General features: G+C 60.2%; 2 protein-coding genes across 2 annotated transcripts in view; one reads left to right on the top strand and one right to left on the bottom strand.

Annotated features, from left to right (window-relative positions):
* Positions 1 to 1139, bottom strand: part of SURF4 (surfeit 4) — an 8421-nt gene extending 7282 nt beyond the window's left edge. Inside the window, exon 1 of the mRNA XM_075559848.1 lies at positions 950 to 1139. Within this exon, the coding sequence (XP_075415963.1) occupies positions 950 to 997 (48 nt within the window). The 5' untranslated portion in view covers positions 998 to 1139. The remainder of the gene's footprint in view (positions 1 to 949) is intronic.
* Positions 996 to 20625, top strand: STKLD1 (serine/threonine kinase like domain containing 1). The gene is made up of 19 exons (XM_075558850.1): positions 996 to 1136; positions 1635 to 1691; positions 3150 to 3236; positions 4257 to 4301; positions 5035 to 5109; positions 6678 to 6779; positions 10654 to 10724; positions 11607 to 11722; positions 12989 to 13107; positions 13587 to 13750; positions 14320 to 14450; positions 15198 to 15281; positions 17268 to 17384; positions 17745 to 17885; positions 18170 to 18298; positions 18833 to 19177; positions 19805 to 19945; positions 20065 to 20144; positions 20539 to 20625. Exons 1-19 carry the CDS (start codon positions 996 to 998, stop codon positions 20623 to 20625), a joined length of 2232 nt encoding a protein of 743 aa, XP_075414965.1.

Below are 20625 nucleotides of genomic sequence, written 5' to 3'. Positions count from 1 at the left end.
AGAAAGGGGAGACGAGCTCTTCTCCCAAGCTGGGGTCCCTGCCAGGGCCCCCCCCCCACTCCAATCTGGCCAACCCCACTCCGAGATAGAGTTCTCTGCGACTCCTGTAGAACTGCCTGTGGAAGGACTGATGGCCCAATGGTTCAGCATGGAGAGGACTCGTCCCAAGACCCAAAGCCTAGCCCCTGACAGCCATGCCACAGTGTGACCCCACACGGCCCCTCCCCACACACAGACACTTTCTAGGGACCTTAAAGTTGGGGTCGGGGCTTAAGGAGTGGGGTTCTAGCAAGCTAGGAGCCCAATCCAGGGTGGGGGTACATATCCCGAGCCCTTGCTGGGGAGCCGGCAGGTACCCGGTGGGTCCAATGGAGTTCGGGATGTGCCGGCTTGGGGGAGGGGAGCCGTCTTGGGGGCGGGACCAACCCAGGGCGTCCCAAATGGGAAGGGGTGCAGGGAGCTGGGCAGGGTCCCTCCTTTTCTCCTCCCCGCGCCCCATGGCGAGCCAGGTTAACACAAGGTCCTGGGCGGGCAGAGGGCCTGGGGCAGGGCTCCGATGAACTAGGGGCGTGCTGGGCAGGGGGTGCCTCCCGGGTGGGCGGAGGGCCTGGGGCGGGGTCGTTGTGGCAGGCCCGGGCCCAGGTGGGCAGGAGCCTGGAACAGGGTTCCCGGGTGGGTGGCCGGCCTGGGCGGGGCCCCGGGTGGGCAAGGAGCCTGCTGCAGGGCCCGGGTGGGCGGCGGGCCCAGGGCGGGGGTCGTGGTGGCGAGCCGGCCCAGGGTGGAGGCAGGGGGCCTGGAGCGAGGTCCCGGGTGGGTGGGCCGGCCAGGGCGGGGGTCGTGGTGGCCGGCCGGGCCCCAGGTAGGCGGCAGACCCGCGGCGGGGGTCGTGGTGGCGAGGCCCGGGTGGGCGGGAGTCTGGGAGGGGGCGGGGGGGCCGCGCAGGCCGCACCTGGTCGGCGAAGTCCTCGGCCGTGCCCATCAGGTCGTTCTGGCCCATGGCGGCGGCGGGGCTCGGGGGCTGGCTCGCTCGGCGCTCGGAGCTCGGCCTGCTCGGCGCCCGCGCCCGTGCGGCCTCCACAGGAAGTGCCCGGCCGGCCTCGCGCCTCGTCCTCAGCGGCGGCTCCAGGAGCTGCCACGTAGGCCAAGCCTTAAAGGGGCCGCGCGCCGCCGCCCTACGCCCCGCCCCCTCGCCCTTAAAGGGGCCGCGCGCCACCGCCCTACGCCCCGCCCCCTCGCCCTTAAAGGGGCCGCGCGCCACCGCCCTACGCCCCGCCCCCTCGCCCTTAAAGGGGCCGCGCGTCGCCGCCCTACGCCCCGCCTCCTCGCCCTTAAAGGGTCCGCGCTCCGTCCTAGCCGCCGCCACCTCAAGCCCCTGACCTGGCTGGTTGGCGGCCACCTGATCGGGCGACTGAGATCTGGCCCGGGACACCGGGGCCAGAGAGCGCCAGAGGAATATATTGAGGGTGCCTGGAAAGAGACATACCCACTTAGCGCCGTCCCCCGCCCTTCCCCCGAAGACTGTCTCGGGCCAAAGGCCCGCCAGGATGGGGATGGGGTGCCCCAGGGGCGGCCCTGTGCGCATGCCCAGTCGAGGGGCCCGGCTCGCAGGCTGAGACCCGAAGCGCCCGGTGGAGGGAGGTGGTCTGTGGCCGCCGGGAGTCTCCCCTCGGGATATTATGGAAAAGTATCAGGTGCCGAGCTGTCCCTGTTGGGGGGAGTGGGGGCAGCACGCGGGGAGCCTGGGCCCAGAGGCCTCGGCCACACCCCCAGCGCTCCGGGTAACGGTCACTGGTGCCCGTCCTGGAGAGGTAGCTAGCCGCGCTGGCTGGCGGCGAGTACCTCCCCAGGGGAGACAAGGGACCCACAGCTGGCCAGTGGCACCTGCACATCTGCAGCTTGCACGCTCACCTCAGGGACCTCCTGGTGACCTTGCCTCAGTTTCCCCTTATCTAATGGGGCAAAGTCAGCAGTTCAAAACCTCAAGACCCTCGGGACTTTCTCCTTCTCCCATGGGTCGCTGTGAGTCAGGACTGAATTGGAAGGTGGTTAAATAAAGAATGCACCACCCCTCTGAATGTTTTAGAATGGAGGATGGTACTGCCCTGTACTCTGTGCTCAGTGACCTTCGAGTGCTGGGGACAGAAGGAGGCCCTAGGACATACAGAGTTCATTAGCAGGACCCCCAAATACACTTCAACCCCGTAACATAGTCCACAACCTGGAATATCCCCTACGGTCCCAACACGTACCTCTGCAGCATGGCCACAGCACAGCATCTAAGTGGGAGTGTGGTAAATGTCGGCCGCCTAGAACCCCATGGCCACCCCGTGCCCCAGGACCTGGTGGGGATCCTCCAGGAGTGCAGGGAGGGCCGCTGAGGAACCAGCAGCCAGTCCCCCAAGTTTCCGGAGACAAGATCATGATGAAAACAAAGTTGTTGTTTTTTTTTTTCAGAAAGAGTGTGAGACTTGATCTGAGAAATGGGCACATTTCACTGTGATTGCGGAAGCTCTTGAATTGCTCTGCCCTCCCGGATGGTGGCCTCAAGGGCCCTGGAGATGGAACTGAACTCCAGTTCCATATCCCTGCCCCCTCCTCGGACAAAGGTCCACGTGTCTGAGTGCCCAGTAGCACCCACAGCCTGCCCTCTCTGTAGAGTCCTGGCATGGGTGGTGGCTCTACAGAGTCAAGGTCCAGGTGGTCTTACCTGCTGACAAGGGCCAGGCTTCCTGTGCCTCCGTTACCTCCGTGTAGCCTGGAGGTAATCACCATGCTGACCCCGCTGCAGAGTGTGGTGTGATTTATGTTGAGCATCTGGATGGCCGTCATTAGGATAATGCCCACTTTGGGTCCCACGATCCTTGACTGGCTGTCCAGCTCAGAGGTGCACACTGGGTGTTGGGGCTGTAGGGTACCCCGCCCCGCCCCGGCAGCTTGGGAAGGGGCTTGGGGTGGAGGAATGTGCTCGAGTTACCCCAGTGGTGGTGGCAGTTGAGCTTCCGATGGCACTTGGCCTTCCCTTGCGTGCAAAGTGGGGGTGAGGTCCTGGGGGCTCTGCCACAGGGATTGGAAGAGGCGTCGTTGGTGAGAACACCCAGAGAAGAGAGAAAAGCTGGGGGTCCTTTTTGAAACCTCCCCCTTTCTGGTAGATTTTGTCCCAGCTGGAGCCCGGGGCCTTGGGACAGAACCTGGTGGTGGAGCAAATAACGACTGGAGCGAAGCTGGTGATAAAGAAGGTGAGGACTGAGCCAGGCCCCCACGGTCCAAGTGTGAGTTCCCCAACCCATCCCATGCAAGAGAGGGAGCTCCTGGTGCTACAGCAGGCGGGCTGGCTGGCAGGGCAGAGGGAGGTGGGCTGAGGCTCTGGCACCCATGTCTGTTTGGAAGCGCCCTGGGCCGAGAAGAACCCTCATCGCGAAGGGAAACAACAGTAACTACATTCCCTGGCTACTCAGCACAAGTGCGGACAGCAGCATCCCACTGGAACTGGACAGTGAGGCCCGGGGTGCTCTTGGCCAGCCAAGGTTGCACTGCCTTCGAGAGCTTTTGACCCTCGCGGCAGAGTCCATGCCACTCAGTGCGGAGCCACCAACTAGACCAACAGGGAGCCAGGCGCCGAGAAGTCAGGGATTGTCCCCAAATCACACAGGACATTCTCCAACATGGCTCTCTGGAGCTGGCTGGGCGGTGTTGGGGTTGTAGATCTCAGGGGGACCCGAGACCACTTTGTATGTCCAAGACAGGGTGGTCCAGACAGAAAGAGGTTCCGGGGGAAAGGAGCTGGTGTCAAAAGGTTTGTGGAAGAGATGAGCAGAGACCAGTCCCTGGGGTGCGCACGCTCCGGGTGCCTCTGAAGTGGTGGCAGGAGGTGGACCTGGCAGTGCAGATAGGAGAGCCCCGATGGCAGCCAGGACAGCTACTCTGCCAGGCACCTGTCTGTGAAACTCAGGAACTTCCTCCCTGGGAGGGGCGGGGGGGGGGGGAAGGGGGCCAGCGCCAGGCTCAGGGTCATTACCCACCTCCTGCTCCTTGGGGATCATGATGACCTCAGGCCAGGAAAAGTGGTCTCTGGACAGTTCTGCTTAATGTGGTGAAAGGAGCTGGTCTGTTTCAGTGGTGATGATGGTGGTCATTATGATGGCAGTGGTGGCCATGGTGGTGGTGGTGGTGGTGGTGGTGATGAGGATGATGATGAAGATGAAGGTGGTGGTAATGGTGACTTAGTTGACTGACCGGGTGCTCTCGTGCCGCTGCAGGTGGAGTGCATTGATGAACATCAGGCAAATGAGGCCCTGGAGGAGGTAACTCTTGGGGTCCCCAATATGGAGGAGTCACAGTCTAGAGTAGCGGTTCCCAACCTGTGGATCGAGAGCCCTTTGGGGGTCGAACGACCCTTTCACAGGGGTCGCCTAATACATCCTGCACATCAGATATTTACATGACGATTCATAACAGCAGCAAACTTACAGTGATGAAGGAGCCACGAAAATACTTTGATGGTTGGGGTCACCGCAACGTGAGGAACTGTATGAAAGGGTCGTGGCGTGAGGAAGGCTGAGAACCGCTGCTCTAGAGACTGCGACATCGGGGCTGGACAGAGGAACACTTAGATGGTGGGCCCCGTGCGGTGAAGCCGGCAGCCTGCAGGTCGCAAAGAAATCCAAGTCCCAAACACTCACCTCTAACGCCAGGTGCAGATTATGAACACATGCCCCCAGAGAAGTCCAGAGGGGAGGCTGGTGGTTGCAGACCACTGACTTTGCAGCTAGTAGACCGACGCGTAACCACTGTGCTGCCAGGGCACCCCGCAGCCAGTATATCTGCCCCATGGGGCCTGGCATGGTCTCAGCACTGGCTAAGCCCTAGTCCCTAGAGAGGTTGAGCTTCAGCTGCTGCCTGTCACACAGCACAGCCAGCCCCTGATGGAGGCAGCACCGCCCAGGGAGCAGCCCCGGGACCTGTGACAGAAGCTTGCTCTTGCTGGCTCCGCTGGGAAGGATCTTTCCGCAGCTGCTCATTCTCTCGTCCCTGTAGCTGATGCCCCTGCTGAAGCTCAAGCATCCCCATCTCTCCATCTACCTGGAGATGTTCATCATCTGGGACCGCCAGGTAGGTGGGGCGGGCTGAACCGTGGGCTGCTGGCCTTGTGTGACTTCAGTGTGGCCAGGGCAGGGACACCAAGCAAGGCTGCCCCTGATCAGCACTGTTTGGGGCCAGGTCACAGCTGAGGGCGCTGTGTGTGTGTGTGTCGTGTAGCCTGTCGGTCTGCAGGCCGCAGCCAAGGGTGCTCAGTCTTAGGGCCGTTCATCTCCACAGTCCTGGCATCCCCAGCTTACAGGGTGACCGAGGCTGAGAGCACATTTCTCCAGAGTGCCCTGCCAGGGAGTGGAGAGGCTGCTTCATCTGACCCCGAGGCCTCTGAAGGGGGAGCCCTCACCCCTCACTCCATGCCCCACTTCTCACCACTGCCACCTCGCCTTTCCTGGGCCTCTTCCCCCTGCCAGGCTCTGCAAAAAGGCCTAGTAGCCTGTCGAGGAGCCCGGTAACACGGGCACGTGCGGGGCTGCCCACTGCAGGGTCCGCAGTTGGAAACCACCTGTCGCCCTGTCGCAGAAAGAGGAGGTTTTCTGCTCCTCTAGAGAGTGACAGTCTCAGAAAGGCACAGGGGCAGCTCTGTCCTGCCTATGAGTGGGCACGGCCTCCAACGCAAGGAGACTGAGGTCTGGCACTTTTCACGTCAGTGCCCAGCCCTGGGAGTCACTGGGGCTCTCAGGGCCCAGAGCATCACTCAGCTGCCAGCCTTACAGCCTGTCCCTGCACTGCCTCCCCCACTGGCACAAGAGCCACCTTTGGGTTTGGCTGGATCCAGAAGCTTTCCAGTTGTTCCAGGCAGGGAGGTAGTGGGAGAAGGGGAGGGAGGGGAGGGGAAGGTTCTCTTCCAAAGGGGTGAGCAGGAGGGGATTGTCCCTCACAGACAGACAGACAGACACACACACACACACACACACACTCACACACACACACACACACACACACACACCTTTGTTGTGACTCCTAGCGATGTGGTAGGACAGAGAATTGCAAAGGCTGTGACTCTGAAGGCAGCCTGCCTCATCTTTCTCCCCCAGAGAAGCTGGTGGGCTGGAACCCCAGTGCTTCACCCCAGTGCCACCTCCCCCTTCCCCTCCCACCGGACCCTGAGCCTCTCAGAGCTCTGAGCGGGGAGCCCAATTCCCTCTGCTGGGCTGGGTGCTAGGAAGGTCCTCTTAGGCTATGGGGTCCTGGTGAGCCCAGAGGGATGGGGTGAATGGCAGGTGCCCACACCTAGAGGAAGAGGGAAGGGCCCAGGCAGCCCAGCCTCCAGAGCAGGGGTTCTCAACCTTCCTCATGCCACGACCCTTTCATACAGTTCCTCACGTTGTGGTGACCCCCCAACCATAACATTATGTTTGTTGCTACTTCATCACTGTCATTTTGCCACTGTGATGAATCGGGCGACCCCTGTGAAAGGATTGTTCGACCCCCAAAGGGGTCAGCACCCACAGGTTGAGAACCACTACTCTAGAGCATACAAGGAAGTGTGCTTGGTTCACATGGGGCTTGGAGCTTGGACTGGAGCTGAGATCTGAGCAGTGAGGCTCCAGAGCGTGGAGGCCCCTGTCCCCTCCCTCCCCCAGGTTTCCTCTCTGTTCCTCTGCCTGGTGATGGAGAACCACAGGGACACCTTCCAGACAGTCATTAAGAAGCAAAGGGAGACGAAGACAGCCTTCGACCCCCTGGTAAGACAGCCCTCTGGAGACAGCCAGCTCGGCCACTGCTGGGCCCACAGCGGCGGGCCGCGGGCATGGGGAGGCCAGGGGCTGGCGGACCCTGGCTGGACCCTTTCTCCCCATGCAGAGACACATTGGCTGTTACTGCACCCCACGCAGTGCGGCTGCTGGACGCATTCTTACACGTGCGCTCAGGAGGTTCTAGCTGATCCTCTCCCCAGTCCCCGGGGCAGGGCTTCTGAACCCCGTCCAGGCTGCTCCTGCGCCCCAGCCAGGGGGAAAGGGGGTGGCACCGCCCATGGCACTGACACCTTCTAGATTCCTCCACGCTGTTTCTCTGGGGGGGGGGGGGCGGGGGGCGGAACCCTGGTGGTGGACTGGTTATGCACGTGGTCAGCAGTTCAAGACCACCAGCCACTCCTTGGGAGACAGACCGGGCTTTCTGCGTCCATCCACAGTAGCGGTCTTGGAAGCCCACAGGGCGCTGAGTGAGCCGGCCTGGACATGATGGCCGTCAGTGCGGTGTGGCTCTGTCTCCCTCAGAGCGGTGTCTGTCCTCCCCAGCCGGGACAGGACTGGGCAGCAGTTTCTGCCTCCAGACTGGCCTGGATGGGTGTGGGCGACTGGCTCTCGGTGCCTCTCAGCGGAGGGTCCAAGGGTGCCCTTGGTCACTAAGTGGGTGCTGGTGTAGCACTGGGAGTCCTTCTTCCTTCCACTTGTCGGCCGGAGGCCCTTAGCCCCTCCAGTCCTGAGCGCTCCCCCGGTGCCAGCACTTCCAGCTCGTGCCCCACAATGGCCAGTGGCACTTCCTTTTTTTAAAGGGTTTTATTGGCGCTTCCTCCACCTATCATACAATTCTGTCCTTCAATCTTATCAAGATGAGCTGCCAGTCTCCAAGGCAGTCGTATTTCTTTCTTTAAAAAAATCATTTTATTGGGGGCTCGTACAACTCTTATCACAATCCATACCTACAACCATCGTGTCAAGCACTTTTGTACATTTGTTGCCATCACCATTCTCAAAACATTCTCTTTCTACTTGAGCCCTTGGTATCAGCTCCTCATTTTCCCCTCCCTCCCTCATGAACCCTTGATAGTTTTTAAATCATTATTATTTTGTCATGCCTTACACTGTCCAACATCACCCTTCACCCACTTTTCTGTTGTCCATCCCCCAGGGAAGGGGTTATATGTAGATCCTTGTGATCAGTTCCGCCTTTCTACCCCACCTTCTTCTTCCCCTCCTGGTATTACTACTCTTATTATTGGTCCTGAGGGGTTTATCTGTCCTGGATTCCCTGTTTCCAGTTCTTATCTGTACCAGTGTACATGCTCTGGTCTAGCCAGATTTGCAAGGTAGAATTGGGATCATAATAGTGGGGGATGGGGGCATGCTGGAAAGAAGCATTACAGAACTAGAGCAAAGTTGTGTGTTTCCTCATTGCTACCCTGCACCCTGACTGGCTCATCTCCTCCCCCCAACCCTTCTGTAAGGGGCTGTCCAGTTGCCTACAGATGGGCTTTGGGGCTCCACTCCGCACTCCCTCTCATTCACAATGATAGGAATTTTTGTTCTTTGATGCCTGATACCTGATACTATCGACACCTTGTGATCACACAGGCTGGTGTGCTTCTTCCATGTGGGCTTTGTTGCTTCTGAGCTACATAGCCGCTTGTTTACCTTCAAGCCTTTAAGACCCCAGGTGCTCTATCTTTTGATAGCCAGGCATCATCAGCTTTCTTCACTACATTTGCTTATGCACCCGCTTTGTCTTCAGCGATCACGTAGGGAAGGTGAACGTCACGGAATGCCAGTTTAATAGAACAAAGTGTTCTTGCATTGAGTAAGCACTTGAGGAAGGCAGTCGTATTTCATTGCCATTTCCGTTCGCATTTCCTCAGCAAGATGATGTTCTTAGATGCCTTCAAGTCAGGCCTGACCCATAGTGACCAGCCCTGGCCCACCTCCCACTCGCTCCTGTGCCCCAGCCACGGATGCAGCCACGGTGTCTGTCCATCTCGCCCAGGGCCTTCCTCTTTGCTGCCCCTCTGCTTCACTGAGCACGCTGTCCTTCTCCAGGGGTGGCCTCTCCTGAAAGAACAGGAGATGCAGTCTCTCCGCCCTTGCCTGTACGGAGTGTTCTGGTTATACTTCCTTCAAGACAGACTGTTTGTTCGCGATAGAGTCAGTGTTCTTCTGCAGCACAATCCTAACGCGTCAATCTTTCGCTGGTCTTCCTTATTCAGTGCCCAGCCTTCACGTGCACATGAGGCAGTGGACAACACCATGGCTCAGGTCAGGCGCACCTGAGTCCTCAAAGTGACCTCCTTGCGCTTCAGTACTCTGAAGAGGTCTTGTGCACCAGATGGGCCCAATGCAAAGTGTCTGATCTCTTGAAGCCTGCTGCCTAGAGCCTTGATGGCCGATCCCAGCCAGATGAATCCCTTGACAGCCTCCATCCAGTCCCAGGGCGGGATTTCAGGCTGCCCACATTGGTGGCCCCTCTGTGGCCACTCAGATGTCTTCTTCTGTGCTTGATGGTCTTTTGCCCATTCTAAAAACTGGGCTGTCTGGTCTGCTTCTCCAATCTGGGAGGAGGACACGAGTGGGCACTGTGACATGCAGATTCCCTTCTTTGGTGACAGGCAGAAGCTCTTAGGGAGGATGAAGTCCCACTTTTCTCCGGGAAGTTTGGACATTTTGCTTTCAGGTTTACGCCCAAACTGAGCGTGGCCTGCTTTTACCCTGGAACACTTCTGCTGGGGGGCCCGCAGGCACGGCCCCTCGGGAGGGCGTTAGCAGGCCTACAGTCCGCCCCCACCGGGATCTCCGGCTCTAGAATGGGTTTCCCACCCACTCTCAGTGGTGGGACCTTTGAAAATAAAATGTTACCCAGAAGCCCAGGTCATTTAAAAAGACTGCTGTGACTACGGTGTGGTTGTGGGCGAGTTCCTGCCTTCCTAACCCCCACCCCGCAAGACGGCCTGAAGCATCAGTGTGGCCTCCTGGGTTCAAACTCACTGCCATCGAGTCGATGCTGACTCACAGTGACCCTACAGGACAGGGTAGGATGGCCCCTGTGGGGTTCTGAAATTCACTGTTTATGGTAATAGAAGGCCCCCTCTTTCTCCCAAGAAGCGGCTGGTGGTTTGGAACTTCGCACCTTGCAGATCAGAGCCCAATGCATAACCATTACACCACCAGGGCTCCTGAAAATCAAAAAAAGCAATCACTGCCACTGAGTTCAGTTCACAGCCAGCCTACTGGACAGAGTAGGACTGCCCCTGTGGGCTTCCACACTAAAGTGTTGATGAGACAGTAACTGGTCACAGGTGCAAGCAGAAAGTCCTGTATGTCTCCCGAGGAGCGGCGGGTGGTTTTGAACTGCTGACCTTACGGTGAGCAGCCCACAGACTAACCCCTGTGCCAACAGGAACACTGCCATGGAAACTAGGACACAAACACCTTCCAGAACCTTCTCTCAGGGCTTTCATCCAAATGACAATTGGGGAGAGCCCCAAACAGGCGCTGCTAAAAGCATCATTTTTTTTTTTTTTTGTCAACTAGGCTGGGATGGTCAGCCGCAGACTGTGCAGGAGCTGGGCAGTGTGCCAGTGTGGTGGTGGTGGGTCCCCAGTGTGAGACAGGAGTGGGCACCAGGGTGCCGCAGGCTGAGGAAAAGCCAGGCCCTCTGCAGGCGTCTGAGGGTACCCGTCACCCTGGACTGCCCTCAGTGGCACCGCCTAGTGGGGGCAGCGGGGACCCAGGCAGGACCTCTTTCCTGGAGCGGATCGCATCGCCAGCTCTTTCTCCTGTGGAACCACGGCCTGAACCATGGCGCCACCAGGGCTCCTGACCCCCTTCTAACCCACTCCCTCCCCAGTGGCTGCAGAACGTGCTAGGCCAGGTGCTGGACGCACTGGACTACCTGCACCAGATGAACATCCTTCACAGGTGACTGCGGCCCCACCTCCAGGGCAAAGGGCACAGAGGGTGGAGGACCAGGTGGTGGCTCCAGGGAGAGGGGTGCCGCACCAGCTGGGACAGCATAAGGTCCCTTCAGTAGTACGTCCTCCACGGAACTCAGCCCCCACAGCCGCAGGGCGCAGGCTTTGTACAGGGCAGAAAGTAGAGGGCAGCAAGGCCAGGGGAGGAGGCCATTGCGAACGGCCTCAGGACAGTCCGCGTGGGGGTAGCTGCCAGCTAGGAGCAGCTGGAGGGTGGGGAGAGGAGGAGCCAGGAGCGGGGCCAGGTGAAGAGGAGGAGCTAGAGGGGACCGAGGGGCGTGGCTAAGGGGCAGGGGAGGAAGCGGTGGGGCTAAAGGAGGAGGAGCTGGACGGGGAGGGGCTGGGGAAAGGATTGACGGGTAGAGGGGAGGAGCTAAGGGAGGAGGCGCTAGAGGGAAGGAGCTGGGGGCGGGGCTAGATGGGGAGAGGGTGGAGTTAGAGGCGGAGCTACGGGAACGGGCGGGGCTGGCGTGGAGGAGATTCTAGGGGAGGAGCTAGAGGAAGAGAGGATTGCAGAGGGAGGTGTTGGTCGCCACTGGCCCTTGGAAAGCGCGCCGTGGGCAGCCCAGAGGAGAATGGAGAAGCCCGTCGACGGTGTTTTCCCACTTAAGCGTTGTGGGTTCTTCAAAGGAAGCAGCTCAGCGCATTTTCTGCCGCTAGGGAATGCCTCCGTTAGTAGCAAGCGGAGGGGAGAGGGCTGGGGTTGCGGCCTGGCTCACGGCCCACGTGAGCCCACCCTTGCCCCTAACTACTGTCGTCCCGAGACCCGCCTGGGCTGGCCCTCCTGAGACAGCCCCTGAGGTGGTGGGTCCCCACCTCTCGGTTGTAGGAACCTCAAGCCCTCCAACATTGCTCTGGTCAGCAACAGCCACTGCAAGGTGCAGGACCTGAGCTCCAATGCGCTGATGACCGACAAGCCCAAGTGGAACATCCGGGCGGAGGAAGGTGGCAGACGTGCCCGGACCGCTGGGGGAAGGGCTGCGGGGAGGGGGGCCGGGACAAGGCAGCTCCAACCCTCTCCCTGCTCAGAATGTCCCTGGACTGGGGTAGACTCCAGAGACCTTTGTGTGGCTATGCAATGGGGGGTGGGCAGCAGGTCCGAAGATACCCAGCATTGTAAACACTCTGAAAACAGTAATGGTGGTCAGGTCCCAGGTCTCAACCCTTGTGGAAGGTAAAGACAGACCTCCTAGGTCAGGGAGTGCATCTGAGCGGACCCAGCCTGAGTGAGGTCAAGAGCCAGTGGGGATAGGTTATTTCACTGGGTCCTAAAGTCCCCAGGAGATGCTAGTCATCCGGGTCAAGGGGAGACAAGTCCTCTTCCCATGAAAAGATGACAGGGCCACGAGGGCTGGCCCGAAGCCTGTAACACTTATCAGGATAGAGAGAGCAGAGTGGAGATTCCAGGCCTGTACTAGCAGGAACTGCTGGCCCTCGGTCCTTAGTATCCAGAATATGGATGGATAAGTAAATGAGTGGCTAACTGATGGACAAGACGGATGATGAGTGAATAACAGATGGAGAGGTGAATGGATGAATAAAGGGATGGATGGATGAATCGGTGAATGGATGTATGGATAGGTGAGTGGATGGTAGATAGTTGGATCGATGGATGGGTGAATGAATGGACAGATGGATGGACGGTGGGTGGGTGGATGGGTAGATAGGTGAATGAATAGATGGATGGACAGTTGGTGGATGGATGGGTAGATGATAGATTTACTGGCGATACATTTGGGTCCTTGAAGTCTGTCACTTTGCTGTCTGGCCATGTGTGGCCAGAGCGTGGAGGTTGGGAGAGGAAGGGACTGCCTGAGGCCTATCAAGGACTGAGAGCTGAAGGAAGGGCCCAGCTCATTGGCTCTTTGGGGCTCAGGGTTCTCAGACTACCAGGACAGGGCACCTGGGAACGGCACCCCAAAGTCCTGAGACCAAATAAAGAGGGCCCAAGTTTCAGCCTTCATGGGGCATGCCTCCTCCTGTAGCTGAGATGGACAAACAGACATGCACCTGCCCAGAGCCACACTGGGCAAGAGCAAGGTCCCTCTCCCTCCAGCGATGGCATGTCCCCACCTCCACCAGAGGGTCTCCTAAGGGCCGCCTGCTAAGCTGCTCACAAGGGGCACCAACAAGTTCCAGTTATCGGGTGGTGGTTGGCCCTGCTCCCCAGGTGTAAGCCTCAGGGGAGCCCCTCCATGCTCTGGCCCACAGACCCCTTCCAGAAGTCCTGGATGGCTCCAGAGGCTCTCAATTTCTGCTTCAGCCAGAAGTCTGACATCTGGTCCCTGGGCTGCATCCTTCTCGACATGGCCAGCTGCTCTTTCGTGGAGGTCAGCTGCCCCCACCCCACCTCACACCCAGGCCAGGCGGGGCAAGCTCCTCCTGCTGCCTGCTCACCACTGCCGCCTCCCCCTGGGGGGAACCCTGCACTGCTCCTGTGGGCGCTAGCACAGAGTGACTGCCCCAGTGGTTATGTCAAAACCCTGCTCTGCCTCGGGGAGGCCTCCCTCTCCCCCTCTCTGAAGATGGATGGGAGGATGGATGGATAAATGGATAGATTGGTGGATGGCTAATGGATGGGTAGAGGGCTGGGTAGGTGGGTGGATGGATAGATGGATGGTTAATGGATAAGAAGGTGGATGGACGGCGTAGCGATCAGAACGCCCTAGGTGTGCCCACCATACACTGCCCCAGCCTCCATTTCACTGTCCGTTAAAGAGGATGGGGCAGGATAAGCATGCAGAGCGTGTCCCCTCCCCCTGGAGATGGTTGCGGCCACCCTGTATGGGGAACCCTTCTGTCCCCTCAGCACCATGAAGCCCTTCTCCTGCGGAAGTCCCTCCACAAGCCTCCCAGTGGCCTGCAGGATGTGCTGAGGACCATGGAGGACAAAGGCCTTCCTGACGCCAAGGCACTGGCCGTCCTCCTGCCCATGATGCTCCAGGTCAACCCTGAGGAGAGGATCTCCTTGAAGTGAGCTCGGTACCCCAGTTCTGCCCCACCCCGAGCTGCTCAAAGTGAGGCTGGATTTACACTCCATTAAAGGGCCAGGAGGAGCCCTGGTCGCAGTGGCTCCTGTGGAGATCAGCAGTTGAAAACCACAGCCGCTCCAGAGATAAGGCGGGGCTTCCTACACTCCTGAAGAGCTAGTCTCGGAAACCCCAAGGACAGGCAGTTCTGAGCTCTGAGTCAGAATTGAGTCCATGGCAGGGAAGTGGTTTGTTCTTTTTAAGGGCCAGTAGCAGTCTCTGCCATTCATGTTGAGCAGGTCAGCAGTTCACACCCAGCAGCTGCTCCTCGGGAGACAGAGGAGGCTGTCTGCCCCAGACCCACAGGGCAGCTCTGCCCTGTCCTGTCGGGTCACTGGGCAGCAGTGGGTCCTGAGCTGACTATACGCCAGCCTCGTCACAGCCACTGCAGGCTTGGTTTGAGGGCTGGGGTGGGCTCCCTGGGGCATCCCCTCGAGGAAGGGGCTATTCCAGGGCAAGTGCAGGGCGGGGGGCAGCAGGCGGCCGCCATCCTCTCCAGCCTGTGTCCTCTAGGGATGTCATCCAGTACACCTTCGTGTCCAACGGCTTCCAGTCGTCCAGTGTGACACTGATGCTGCACAGGCACACGGTGCCCTCGTTCATCACTGACATGCTGCTGGCAGGCGGGGTCCCAAGTGTCGTAGGTGCTGGAGGGACGGGGGTTGGGGGGCTTCCACTGGGCTACTCCCCACCCCCCCGCTCCCCAGCCCTGCTTTGCTCCAGAAGCTGCCCTGCCCAGGCACCCTGAGTAGCTCCCAAGGAGGCGACCAGATTCCGGGCGCTGGCTAGCTCTAGGGAAATGCTCTCTGGCTCTGTGTCGGACCTGGGGACAGACCCGGGGTGCTTGGTGGTCTTCATGCCCAGGAGCCTGTGTGTTTCCTGCACCTCTGCCGGCCTCTTGCCTGGCTGGTGGCGCCGTCCTTCAGAACTGTTGAGTGGGTTCTGGCCAGAGACCCGATGTAGAGCCCAGCCCCCGCCAACGCCCTTCCCTCTTCCTGTGTGCGCCCACACCAAGGTGGTGGGGTGGGGTGGGGGTGGAGTCAGGCCTTCTCAGAGCTAGGGTCTCTGGGAACCTTGGGCAGGGGCAGTTCTCCCTGGCCCATAGGGGCGCCGAGAGGCACCTGCGGCTGCAGGGCAGTGAATATGTTTGGGTTGGCCAAGCTGTGCCGCGTCTTTGTCCCCTGGGGGCCAAAGGGCTGATCTTTTACTGAACAGCGTATCCTGCAGCCCATCAGGGTCAGAGTCTCATGACGAGCGCTTTGGGGGGCAGTGGGGGATGGCGAGCACAACCCAGCCAGTCACCAGATGGGAGAGTACGCGCGGCCTGAGTTGAGCAGGAGCTGGGCCCGGGAGGCTTGGCGGGCCTTGGGTGACCCCTGTGCTTCCCACAGAGGTCATACAGAGCTTCCCCAACCGGCCGGAAGTGCAGCTCAAGGCCATGAAGACGCTCCTGATCATGGATGAGGACGACCTAGGTAGTGACCCCACGCCCTGCCCCGAAGTCGCCCCCTCCCCTGTCCTCACGACCCGCTTCAAAGGGGCGCTGTCAGGTTATACGGTCTCAGTGCCAACTCCCAGCCACCTGTGTCACCTGACAGCGCCCCATCAAACTCCAAAACCCACTGCCATCAAGTGGATCGTGACTCACAGTGGCCCTATGGCGATCCTTCGGGACAGAGTAGAACTGCCTCTGTGGGTTTCCGAGGCTGGATATCTTCAAGGCAGTGGTTCTCAACCTTCCTAATCCCACCACCTTTTAATACAGCGCATGTGGTGGGGACCCCCAAACATAAAATTAATTTAGTTGCTACTTCATGACTGTCATTTTGCTACTGTAATGAATCAGGCGACCCTTGTGAAAGGTTCATTTGACCCCAAGAGGGGTCCCGACCCATGTTAAGAACTGCTGCTTTAAGGCATTTTCCTTCCCACAGAGCAATAGGTGGGGTTGAACTGCCGACCTTACAGCTAACAGATCATTGTGGTGCTTCGTATCTGATCATCCATGATTCCCTTATCCACCCACCATCCGTCCACCTGTCCACCCACCATCCGTCCACCTGTCCATCCACCATCCGTCCACCTGTCCATCCACCATCCGTCCACCTGTCCATCCACCATCCGTCCACCTGTCCATCCACCATCCGTCCACCTGTCCATCCACCATCCGTCCACCTGTCCATCCACCATCCGTCCACCTGTCCACCCACCATCCGTCCACCTCTCCATCCACCATCCGTCCACCTGTCCACCCACCATCCGTCCACCTGTCCACCCACCATCCGTCCACCTCTCCATCCACCATCCGTCCACCTGTCCATCCATCCATCCATCCACCCATCCATCCATCCATCCATCCATCCATCCATCCATCCACCATCCATCCACCTGTCCATCCACCATCCATCCACCTGTCCATCCACCATCCATCCACCTGTCCATCCATCCATCCATCCACCTCTCCATCCATCCATCCATCCATCCACCTCTCCATCCATCCATCCATCCATCCACCTGTCCATCCATCCACCTCTCCATCCATCCATCCATCCATCCATCCATCCATCCATCCACCTGTCCATCCATCCATCCATCCATCCACCTGTCCATCCATCCACCTGTCTATCCATCCACCTGTCCATCCATCCATCCATCCATCCATCCACCTGTTCATCCATCCATCCATCCATCCACCTCCAAGCCAAGCTCACTGCCATCAAGGCGATGCTGACTCATGGGGACCCCGAAGAACAAAGTGGAAATCCCCGTGGGTTTCTGAGAGGGTAACTCTTTATGGAAGTAGACAGCCTCATATTTCTCCTGCAGAGCTGCTGGTGGTTTCAAACTGCTGACCTTGTGGTTAGCAGCCCCACATGTAACCACTACGCCACCAGGGCTCCTCCATCTCCCTAACGCAGCCACAACACATATTCAGTTCTATGGGCAAGGTTCTTGGGAGATCCGAGATTCCAGAGCCCCTCCCACCCCACCCCTCTGACAGCCCCCTCAAGGGTCAGCAGAGGCCTTCTCTGTTCCTCCCTCCCACTGGCCGGTTGGAGTCCACAGGAGTGCAGGTGGTGTGGTGTCTTCCCGGGAGACTGCCCGACACGACACCCGGTGGGGTTGTGCAGCTCAGCTTCCTGGGCGCCAGCACACTGAGCTCTCTCCTTCGCACCTCAGCCTGCGATGCAGACACCACTGTGCTCCCTCTTGACACAGAGAGGAGGCTGGGGCGGGCAGCGGTCAGCCCAGCCGGGGTAGAGCTGGGTGGAGCTGTGCCGCCTGGCTGGCCCGCCCACTGCTGCTCACACCCTCAGCTTTCCCAGCTGTGCACGGGGATGTGATCCCAGGCCCTGCCAGTGGACGGTAGGGGGTAGCCCACCTGACAGCCCTCACGGGCCTCCTGCTGGGTCCCAGAAGCCTCTGGGCTGCTCTGCCCACCGGCACTGGGTCCCTACCAGGTTTGCCGTGGCCGCTGGAGCTGGTGGAGCTGGTGTTCAAAGTCATGAAACAGCACGAGCGGATCCTAGACCTACAGCTGGATGGCTGTTCCCTGCTGCTGCGCGTCCTCGGGCAAGGTGGGCAGGGCTCAAGCCCCAGGCACGGCCCCCACCCCGCCTCCACGCTGAGGACAACGGAGGGGCAAGACGCTAGCCAGGGGTCCACGGAGCCAAGTCAGATGGGGGTGCTCCGAGTCCTCTGGACAAGGCCCCAGGAGGAAGAGGGTGTGGCAGAGGGGCCATATCTTGGTGGCCTGAGCCTCACTCTGCCAGGTGCCGTTACTGCGGGAGACCTTGCCATGCCAGGCACACGTGCCCCTTTCCTACATAGTGAGGGCACCCCCTGGCAGGAGGGAGGGTAGTTTGCAGAGCTGGGGCTGCCCACTCTGCGCCCTGCTCCCCCAGCCCGCTGATCCCTGGCCCCCTGTGTCTGTTCAGCACTGGTGCAGGACCCAGAGGCCAAGGCACCCTGCAGCAACGCCATGATCACCTCCCTGCTGGGCATCCTGAGGTGCCACCCAGACTCGGAAGAGCTCATCGTCATGGGCTACAGCCTGCTGACCATCATGTCTAGCCAGGGTGGGGCTCAGGGGCCCAGGGTCCCTGCTGCCCGGCTCTGTCGTCAGCCAGCGGCCCCCCTTCCCCTGGGAGTCACTCAAGAGCGCCTGGGACCTGGATAGAGAGGACGTGGGCCTGGTGCCAGCGGCTCCTCACATGCCCCAGTCTTTCCCACACTGTGTGTGTGTCTGGGTCTGGGAAGGGGGAGGAGGGGCACCCCCAGCTGACCTGACAAACTGCAGACGAGGGAGGGCTCAGGGGAGACTGCCTGGAGGAGGTGTCCTCATCCTGGCCACTGCCCACAGAGTCGAAGCCAGGGCAGCTGAAGAAGGCTGGGCTGTTTGAGCACATCCTGGAACACCTGGATAAGTTCCTGGCACACAGGGACATCTGTGTCACTGGCCTGGGCCTGCTCTGGGCCCTCCTGGTGGACAGTGAGTGCCCCTTGTGCCCTTACACTCAGTCCCCAGTCACCTCCGTGAGGCTGGGCCCCTCTCTGCCCAGAGCCCGGGCACTTGGGACAAGCGCCTCCCCAGAGCTTTCTCAGAAGCCAAAGGAACAGGAAGGAGACAGGGAGGGACACAGCCAGACAGCGATAGCCATGGGGATGGGCAGTTTCACAAAGGCCCCCCGATGTGCCTCCAGCCCTGGGGGCCTGGTCCACCCTGGGAGCCACTGGCAGATCTGGTCTCGGCTTCAGCTCAAAAAGGGGCTGGTGCGTTGCTTGCTGCCACCGCCTCCTCCCCACACTCCTCCCATGCCCGGACCCCGGGGATAGTGCCAACCAGAGGGAGAGGGTTTGAACCTGGGGAGGCAGGGAACCTAGCCCAGACCCCAGTGTGGAAGTCCTGGGTCCCAGGTGGTGCAGCCCTGACCTTGGATGTCCACTGGCTCCCAGGTGGGAGGTGGGGGTGTAGGAGTGGGAGTGGTCAGGAGGCACTGCCCACTGCATCCCCCATGGGCTCCAGCTGTCCTCACGGACAAAGACCCCTTGGAGAAGGCCACAGCACGGGTGGTCCAGGTGCTGGACACTTACCCCTCTGACAGCGAGATGGCAGAAGCTGGCTGTGGTGTCTTCTGGCTGTTGTCCTTGTTGGGTGAGCGGCCTAGTCGGGGGCTGGGGGTTGCGGCGGGGCCGAGGGTGGTCAGAGACAGACAGTGGTACCCCGCCCCCGCCCCACCAGGCTGCATCAAGGAGGAGCAGCTGGAGCAGGTGACGACCCTGCTGCTGCAGAGTGTGCGGCTGTGCCAGGACCGTGTCCGGCTGGTGACCAATGCCTACCGCGGGCTGGCCAGCCTTGCCAAGGTCTCAGGTGAGGGCCAGCCACAGGGGCTGTGCTCAGACCACATGGCCTGCCCACAGCCTGAAGTCCCGGCCAGGCCAGCCCCCACAGCTGCTCCCTGGTTCCAACAACACACTATGTCGAGACCCCTGCATGGAGGGGAATTTGAGGTCAGGTGTGCTGGGGAGGGTCATGGCCCATTGGCCTGGGTTCCTTAACTGACCCACCAGGAGTTCGGGGTAGAGCTGGGCAGAGCTCCCACTGCCCACCCCCCACCCCAGCTAAGCACCAGTAGGGGTGGTTCTGGGGGCAGGACAGGCTTGGGGAGGCTGAGGGCCTATTGTCTAGAGACCACAACTGGTTCTGGGGGCGGTGGGCCTTTCCTCACAAGGGACCCTGGCTCCAAGTTGCCTGTGGGGTCTGCCACTGGCTGAGGCAGTCGGCATGTCCAGTCTCAGTGCCCGCCCTGGCCGAGGGCATAGGGAAGGACTCGGGGTACAGGAGATGGCCTTCCTCAGGAGCCTAGGCCTGAGTACCCCTCCCGCAGGCACCTGGGCAGTACTAGGGACCTCCTTGTAATCTGAAGTACCCTTTGGGGGCAGGGAGGGGAGCCTCAGGGAGGTCGGGCCAGCACCAGCACCTCCCACCCCCCCATAGGGCTGGTGGCCTTTAGGGTGGTGATGCCCGACGAGGCTGGCGGCGGCCTAGAGCTCCTGCAGAGCGCTTACCAGCTGCACCAGGACGACCCCGAGGTGGTGGAGGACCTGTGCATGCTGCTGGCCCAGCTCACCATCTACAGTGAGCCCGCCACGCCCCCTCGCCAACTTCTGGAGCCCAGTCCTGTCCAGCGCCCACCGGGCCCCACTCCAAGGCCTGCTGAGGGTGGGTCCCCGGCTCAGGTGCCTCTCTGTCCACAGAGGAGATCCTGCCGGAGCTGGAGTCATCAGGCTTAGTGCTCCTGCTCCGGGAGATCAAGGGCCGCTTCACCTCCAGCTTGGTGAGCACCCACCCTGGTCCACTGCCATCAGGTCTGCCCCGACCTGCCCTGCATGGGGGGGTGGGGGGGCTGTGACCTGTTGGAAGCTGCCTTCCAAGGGGCCAGAGTTTGAACTTTGGGTCTTCTGCTTGGCAGCCAGCATGACTCCCATGGGCACCAGGGCTCCTTCAGGAGTGCCCAGTAACCATCGTCCTGCTTCCAGACATGGTCTTTGGGGGAGGGGGGCAACAGACCTGTGTCCCTGAGAGGTAGTTAGGTAGATGTTTCTAGCCCACTGGGCAGTGGACCCCTTAACCATGGGCTGCCAAAACCCCCTGGGAGTGCAGTGCCCACTGACACAGATGGGGGTGCCAGACCTGGGGGTTCCTGGCAGCCGCTGCCCTCCCTCCTCCAGGAGCTGGTTTCTTATGCAGAAGAGGCGCTCTGCAGGCTGGAGGGGCCTGCTGTGTACCCACCCCCCAAACCCTCTGAGTGCAGCTGA

The sequence above is a fragment of the Tenrec ecaudatus genome, chromosome 10 (assembly GCF_050624435.1).
Source record: "Tenrec ecaudatus isolate mTenEca1 chromosome 10, mTenEca1.hap1, whole genome shotgun sequence".
Taxonomy (NCBI): domain Eukaryota; kingdom Metazoa; phylum Chordata; class Mammalia; order Afrosoricida; family Tenrecidae; genus Tenrec; species Tenrec ecaudatus.
This window is presented reverse-complemented; position numbering and strand designations above follow the sequence as displayed.